The 8,140-nt window shown below is 48.0% G+C and overlaps 1 protein-coding gene across 1 annotated transcript; it reads left to right on the plus strand.

Annotated features, from left to right (window-relative positions):
* The first annotated feature begins 282 nt into the window (after positions 1 to 282).
* Positions 283 to 1,802, plus strand: LOC119289304 (protein ECERIFERUM 26-like). Its single transcript, XM_037568666.1, has 2 exons — positions 283 to 782; positions 859 to 1,802. The coding sequence occupies exons 1-2, from the start codon at positions 354 to 356 to the stop codon at positions 1,684 to 1,686; spliced, it is 1,257 nt and encodes a 418-aa protein (XP_037424563.1). The 5' UTR covers positions 283 to 353; the 3' UTR covers positions 1,687 to 1,802.
* The last annotated feature ends 6,338 nt before the right edge of the window (positions 1,803 to 8,140 follow it).

The raw sequence follows: 8,140 nt of genomic DNA on the forward strand, positions 1-8,140 counted from the left end.
GGTGGAGAGAGTGCGGCGCGAGCGCTTGAGTGTGCCGCGCGCGGAAGCGGGCGCACCAAATACACAACACGAGATGGCGATTCGGACCGCGCGCCCAACTCTATATGCCGCGCGTGCGCTTATTCCGCATCTGTTGGAGCCCCTCTACCTATTGCGCGCGCTAAAAAGGCAAATTTGCGACGCGGCGCTTATTTTAATGCGGCTGTTGGAGATATTCTAAGAAAAAAAAACTCTATTTAAACCCCAGCCCGTGCTCGTGCACCTCCACCGGTAAGTAAAGGGGGCACCAGTAGTACACGCGTCCCACAGGGCCGAAACCGTTCACGAAATACGCCAAAGAACTCGCAAACGGCATGGGTTTGGAGGCAGCAGCAGCGGCGGTGCACGGGCACCGGTTGTCGACGGTGGTGCCGAGCTCGGTGACGGAGGTGGGCAGCTACGAGCTGGCGGACGCGGACCTGGCGTTCCGGCTGCACTACCTACGCGGGGTGTACTACTACTCCGCGGGGGTCACCACCATGGTGCTCAAGGAGCCCATGTTCGCCTGGCTCGACGCGTACTACCCTTTGGCCGGCCGCGTCCGGCGCCCTGCCGACGAAGCCGACGCCTCGCGCCGCCCATACGTCAAGTGCAACGACTGTGGCATCCGCGTCGTAGAGGCCCAGTGCGACCGCGCGCTCGACGACTTGCTCCGCGACGACGCCGTCGATCGCGTGAAGCAGCTTTGCTACCACGACGTGCTCGGCCCGGAGCTCTCCTTCTCCCCGCTGCTCTTCGTCCAGGTAGTATATCTCCCACACGGTATAGTAGTGACTGAAAGTTGTACGTAATGACAAAGCTGATTGAGCTCGATCGCAGGTCACCAACTTCAAATGTGGAGGGATGGCGCTGGGGTTCAGCTGGGCGCACCTCATGGGCGACGTGGCGTCGGCGACGACCTGCTTCAACCGCTGGGCACAGATACTCGGCGGCGAGAAGCCAGTCGCCGTCACCATGAGCCCCATGAAGGAGCCGCGAGAGAGAAACCGTGCGCCTGCCGCGGTCGCGCCGCGCTCGGTCAAGCCGGTCGGACCCATCCAAGACCACTGGCTGGTCCCCGCCGGCGTCGACATGGCGTGCTACTCCTTCCACGTCACAGAACCGATGCTCGAGAGGCTGCGGCAGCAGGAGCCAGCGGCTCCCGGCGGCGTCTTCGAGCTCATCTCGGCGCTCCTGTGGCAGACGGCGGCCAAGATCAGGGCCACCAAGGAGGTGAAGACGGTGACGGTGGTGAAGACCAAAATGGCCGCCTGGAGCGGTTACTCCCTGGCCAACGAGCAAAATGTCGGGTACGTGGAGGCGGGCTCTCCGCCGGCCAGCACGGACGTGTCCGAGCTGGCTGCGCTGCTGGCCAAGGATCTGGTCGACGAGACCGCCACGGTGGTCGGGTTCCCGGGGGACGTGGTCATCTACGGCGGGAACCTAACGTTCGTGGACATGGAGCAGGCGGACCTGTACGGGCTGGAGATCAAGGGGCAGAGGCCCGCGCACGTGGAGTACGGCATGGACGGCGTCGGCCAGGAGGGCGCCGTGCTCGTGCAGCCCGACGCCAGCGGGCGTGGCCGCGTCGTCATGGTGGTGCTCCCCAATGACGACGTCCGGGCCCTCCGAGCCGAGCTCAGGAACACGCTCTTGCTGGCTCCCTGAAACTTGATCAGCTCGGTGATCTCCTTACCTATGATAATTTCCGAGCATGATGCTGGTCTATTATTGCTGCGTGCACTGTAAGAACACTCCTTCAGCCTTTACATATTAACATACAAATCTCGTGGGCAACATTTTAAGGGGCACTGTATACGAATAAGATATCCAAAGATATCAGGCACACAGCCAAGAAAAAAGATAAAAAAGAGAGAAAAATAAAAAAAGACCCGTCACAGTGAAAAACTTACAAGAGCAACACTCTAACCACCATCGAGGACAACACGTGAACTGCAAAAAGGATTCTCCAAAAATGATGCCTTAAAGAATGAAACAATGCATCAGCATTTTCGTCGTCCGATCGAAGATCTTGAGTTTTCATTCAGGAGAAAATCCGATTCACAAAACAATACCTTCTGCAAGGCCATTGCCAGGCGCAACCAATGAAGGTCAGACCTTGGGCTTTCATCCTGAAAAATCACGACTCGGTGCTCGAGGAGCACCACAACAAATGCAGTTCACCTGTGCTGCCGCCCCCTCTTGCCAAGATCGCTGCAGCAAGTCATCAACACTAGACACAAAGGAAGAACCTGTGCCGCCATTCTTCATTGGCACCAAAGCACCTCTACACCATTGCAAACCTTCGATCGCAGTCACCATGACTTTCTCCACCTCTGTCAGTGCGATGGAAATCTATATTTAGACATGTCCCATGGCCCTGTCAATAAAGTGAAGCTTCGCGCAACACCCTCACGAAGGCTCACTGGCCGAAGATAAGGGAGAGCACGACACGATCAATTCCGATCTACATATCCAGTGGCGCCATGCGCCAATCAGCGGAATCACTAAGAGGAAGACCGGAACTCGTCGGCGTCTTGATCGAGGAGGTCCACATCAAGGTGATCGAGGACTTGGAGCTTGAAGAAACAGCAAGGCCAAACCACACTTATTCATGCCTAGCCAGCAGCCCCCACACCACCGACAGGCTTTCGGCGATCGGATCGAGCGGGCCAACCCCTTCTGGCTCGGATCGAGCCCAAGGTTAGCCCCAGATCAGGCCCGTGCGCTAGCACCACTGGCTGGGAGGTCTACCACGCATCTCCAGGGCCATGGCCACGCCGTCTCCTCCGTCCTGCGCTGCCGCACGCGCTGCCTCCTCCGCGCCTCCCTACAGCGCGGCGGCGAGCGCCGCCGCCCCGCTGCCTGAACGCCACCCGAGCTCAAGAGTCTCCACGAAGATGATGGATACCATTGTATTGAGAAACATATATATATATATATATATATATATATATATATATATATAGAGAGAGAGAGAGAGAGAGAGAGAGAGGGAGAGAGAGAGAGAGAGAGAGAGCCATCTAGCTACTACCTATGAATCCGTAGGTCTAGGATGAACTACTCACGCATCATCGGAGAGGCGGCAAGGATGATGTAGAGCCCCTCCGTGACGAGTTCCACCTCCGGCGGAGTACGGGAGAAGGCCTCAGATGGGATCTCACGAGAACAAAGACTTGCGGCGGCGGAAAAAGTGTTTCTTCTGCTCCCCTAGGGTTTTTTGGAATTTTTTTGAATTTATAGAGGTGGAAGTAGGGAAAATGAGCCAATGGGGGCCCACATGGCATAGGGGCACGCCCCCCCCGGGCGTGCATTGGTGGCATATAAGGCCCACCAAAAGCTTCGTCCTTTGCTTCCAAGTTGACATTTATCCTTATCTCCAAAAAAATCTCCAAAAAGTTTCAGGACGATTTGATCTTATCTGATATTGATTTTCTATAAAAGCAAACAGGGCAGAAAACAGGAACTAGCATTAGCACTAAGTTAACAGGTTAGTCTCCAAAAATGATATAAAAATGTATGAAATGATATTAAAAACATCCAAGAATAATAATATCATAGCATGGAACAAGAAAAAATAATAAATAGTTTGGAGACATATCAGTGCGTACCATGATTGTCTCTTCTTGTGGGTATGCAAGCAGGAAGAGGACACAGTAGGGTGATGAATGAACTCGCAGGCAGGTGTTCATGATCACTTTTTTATCAACTAGTTTACGACCCGTTTTGCGTAGGTTGATCTCATCTTATTGTAGTACTCGTAGGACTAGCTGATCTACATTGCTTAGCTACTTGCTGCAACCTCACCACTTATCCATACCCTATCTATAAGTATTGTTGGTCTTGGTACCCGTGGTAATGAGACTTGCTAAGTCCAAAAGACTCACCCTTGCCAACAACCCCAAGTGCAGGTAAAGCTTTCCTCTAAGGTTAGAGCGCAGAATGTTCTATGTGGAGTTCTTCGACGACGATCAATGGTGGTGGATCACGATTGGCAGTCGGGCACTGCAGGGTGGACGTCGTTTTATTTATCTCACCTCTTAGGCATCATTTGCTTCTTGTCTGTACTCGGATCCGCGTTTCTTCCGCTGCTTGAATGATGTAATGTTGGGTCATGTTGACCTCTGCATGGTGATAAATTATGATATTGGCATATGTTTGCCCTATTGTTCACTTGTATTAAAACTCTTCTATTCATGCTTAGTTGCATTTGTTGTGATCTCCACCTTGTTTACCGGTATATGACAATGTGTGTATGTTATGAAGTCATATGTTGGGTGACCAATATGCGCTTCTAGCCTTAGCAAGGACTGTGAAGTCTTTGTTGGGACTAGTACCACATGTTGGGCGTTACAAAAGCCGATGCAAGTCAGTTCAGGAGACAGGAAAGGGAAGAATCGAGTCCAAAGCACCGCTCGCAATCATGGCATCCATCATGGTGCGAAAACCCAATGGCACAATACTATCATAACAGAATCTGTTAGCTACCTCACTAGGATTCACTCAATGAAGATTTAGTGTCGGATTCAAGGTACAGAAGAAAGCACAAGCCTGCTAAAAATCAAATTGAAAGAAAGAGAAAAGAGTTCAGAGCCGGAAGTGGAGAAGGAGCCGCCGCCGTTCTCTTCCGTGGACCACGATCCTTCTGGATGCCTGATCATCAATCGAGAGAGTAACTAATCATAGAGCGCAACTTCACAAGCCTCCCCAAGGGTCACTTAGGGTGGGCTTAGAGCACGTCACTTGACGCGCTCTCAGACGTCGCCACGTGTCACAGTCTGGGCGCTTCCTTCGGATTTCTTTTATTTTTTATTTTTCTGCACGCGTTTTCGCCTTTATGTTCACTTTTTGGTTATTTTTTGGCTTTTAGGTTCTTCACCGACTTTTCTTAGGTTTTGGACAAAAAAATATTTTCAAAAAAGAAAGTTTTGATGCGAAAAAACACGTTTGTCCCTGCCGCGAGAGCCACCAATTAACTTGTCGTGCAGGCACATATTTGCTTCTGCGGCCTTGCCTTTCGTCATACGAAAAAAACATGTTTTTTCCTATGACGACAGGCATGAATTTACTTGTCGTAGAGGCACGAATTTGCTTCTACGAGACCGTGCCTCTTGAATAGGAAAAACATGTTTTATTTATTTTTCCTTTCGTGAGAGTCGCGGATCTACTTTTCATGGAGGCATGAATTTCGTTACGCGAGAGGCATGATCATACCTCTTATAAAAAGGGGAACTTTTCCTATGACGAGAGGCACGGGTTTACTTCTCGTACAGATACGGATTTCTTCTGCCAGAGTCACAACCATGTCTCTGGAACTGGGAGCGGAATTTTTTTTATTATGAGTTAGGCCAAGCACGTCACCCACAGCCCAAGTACCGGCTTGGTGGCACCTTTCATTCGGCAAGGCCGCTCATAGGATCAATCTTAAGCCGAGTAAAGCATACCCTAGCTAGGAAAGGCCCAACAAGCTCTAATATTTTATGCCCCTAGCTAGGGATTATGTGTAGTTTTCAAGTATTGTCATCTTTGATTACTAACTACTCAATTACACAGCCACCTATTTTAGGAGGTTCAATATGCAAGTTTCTCATAATAACACTTCGTGGCACAAAATCATAAATTTCTTTTTCATGGATACGTTGCTTCAAAGTCTCAACAAAATTTGGGGGCACACTTATCATTTTAAGATCCTCGCTTCTTTTGGTAGAAGTGGCACCACTAGCCTTGGGGAAATACATGAACTTGCAATTATTATTGGGAGAAGTTCTACCAATTTTTTTAGTAGGGGAAAAGTCCGAGCCAACTTTTCAACAATTTCTTCCAACTTATCGATTCTAGCGGGACTTTGTTCTAATTTCTTATCAATCACAGGTTCCGTTTCCTTCAAGGGTTTTAAAGTCATTCCTACCCTAGAACCAAATTGAGTGATATTATTATGGATCTTTTTATCTAAATTCTCAAGGTGCTCAACAGTACGTATTTTATTTTCAATAGCTTCTAGCCTTTGCATAAGATGTTCCATAGTCAAAGGTTCTTCATTAATAGTAATAGGTGGTGATCCCACTAAGTTTCCCATAGCATTGAAAGCATCCATAGAGGGACACGTCAAAAAATTCCCTCTGCTAATAGTGTCAAGCACAAATGTATACCTAGTAGTAATAAGCACATTAAAATTTCAAAGGAGAATAGTAGTGGATTGCTTACAAATTGATCTATTATGAGAATTGCAAGTCCTATACCAAGCATCTTCTAAATTCTCTCCTCCCCTTTGTTTAAAATTAAGGAACTCATTTTCAGGGGTGCACGCAACAAGGGAAGAACTAGCCATAGCGATAAAACAAGCAAACGTTGAAAAGATAAACGAAAAATATATTTTTGTATTTTTGTAAAAACTTTTTAAAAGTGGGGGATCTGAAAACGTGAGAAAAATGGCAAATAAAGTAAATGAAAGGAGATGAGTGATTATGCTTAGGTACTTGATAATTATTGATGATGTCTCCCCGGCAACGGCGCCTGAAATTCTTCCTGATTGCTTGTACTCGCGTTGGTATTTTTCATGAAGAGGAAGGGATGATGCATCACATCAATGGTAAGTATTTCCCTCAGTTTTTGAAACCAAGGTTATCAATCCAGTAGGAGAACCAAGAAACAACTTGTGAATAACACATGCACACAAGCAAACACTCCTCACAAACCCAACGCGAACGAGGGTTGTCATTCCCTCGACGATAAAGTGCGAGATTAAATAGTAAGTGATAGATAAATAGATAGAACAAAAATACAAAATAAAATAAGTAAAGTAAAATTGCGGCAAGTATTTTTACGATTTTAATATATGATAAAGGTAGACCTGGGGTGAAGGAAATATGCCCTAGAGGCAATAATAAAGTTGTTATTTATATTTCCTTGTATCATGATAAATGTTTATTATTCATGCTAGAATTGTATTAACCGGGAGCTTAGTACATGTGTGAATACATAGAAAAACAGAATGTCACTAGTATGCCTATACTTGACTAGCTCGTTGAATCAATGATGGTTATGTTTCCTAACAATGGACATGAGTTGTCATTTGATTAATGGGATCACATCATTAGAGAATGATGTGACTGACTTGACCCATCCATTAGCTTAGTACAATGATCGTTTAGTTTGTTGCTATTGCTTTCTCCATAACTTATACATGTTCCTATGACTATGAGATCATGCAACTCCCGAATATCGGAGGAACACTTTGTGTGCTACCAAACGTCACAACGTAACTGAGTGATTATAAAGGTGCTCTACAGGTGTCTCCGATGGTGTTTATTGAGTTGGCATAGATCGAGATTAGGATTTGTCACTCCGATATTCGGAGAGGTATCTCTGGGCCCTCTCGGTAATGCACATCAATATAAGCCTTGCAAGCAATGTGACTAATGAGTTAGTTGCGGGATGATGCATTACGGAACGAGTAAAGAGACTTGCCGGTAACGAGATTGAACTAGGTATTGAGATACCGACGATCGAATCTCGGGCATATAACATACCGACAAAGGAAACAACGTATATCGTTATGTGGTTTGACCGATAAAGATCTTCGTACGTAGAATATGTGGGTGCCAATATGAACATCCAGGTTCCGCTATTGGTTATTGACCGGAGACATGTCTCAGTCATGTCTACATACACTACTGGAATCAGGGATTTTGCCGTCTGCCAGTTCTTTGCCGTCTGCTAGCAGACGGCAAAGAAGGTCTTTGCCATCAGCTACCAAAAAGAAGACGAGAAACAACTGGCAGACGGCAAAGAAGGTCTTTGCCATCTGTCACTTCTTTGCCGTCAGCTGGCTGACGGCAAAGAGAGAGGTGGCCCCCACTAACGAGCCGATTAGAAAAACTTACCGCCCCCTTCTTTGCCGTATGCTAGCAGAAGGCAAAGATAAAAAAAAAGCAGACGACAAAGGCTTGGCGGACGGCAAAGGCTAACTAACCTAACCTAACTAACGGCCGATCGAGCCCCCACCCCCCCGGTCGTTACTCTCTCTATTTCTCTCCCTCTCTCCTCCCCGACGCCCAGCCACCAGATCCACCCACCGCCGCCCCTGCCGCCCGGTGCCACCCCCGCTACCCGCAGCCGCCCC

Source organism: Triticum dicoccoides, chromosome 4A (genome assembly GCF_002162155.2).
Source record: "Triticum dicoccoides isolate Atlit2015 ecotype Zavitan chromosome 4A, WEW_v2.0, whole genome shotgun sequence".
NCBI classification, from domain to species: domain Eukaryota; kingdom Viridiplantae; phylum Streptophyta; class Magnoliopsida; order Poales; family Poaceae; genus Triticum; species Triticum dicoccoides.

What these genes read in the sequence shown, in the direction of transcription:
- LOC119289304 (XM_037568666.1), top strand. Translation starts at nt 354, where the DNA reads ATGGGTTTGGAGGCAGCAGCAGCGGCGGTGCACGGGCACCGGTTGTCG. An exon ending in CCCCGCTGCTCTTCGTCCAG is followed by an intron (nt 783 to 858) that starts GTAGTATATCTC and finishes GCTCGATCGCAG; the next exon opens with GTCACCAACTTCAAATGTGG.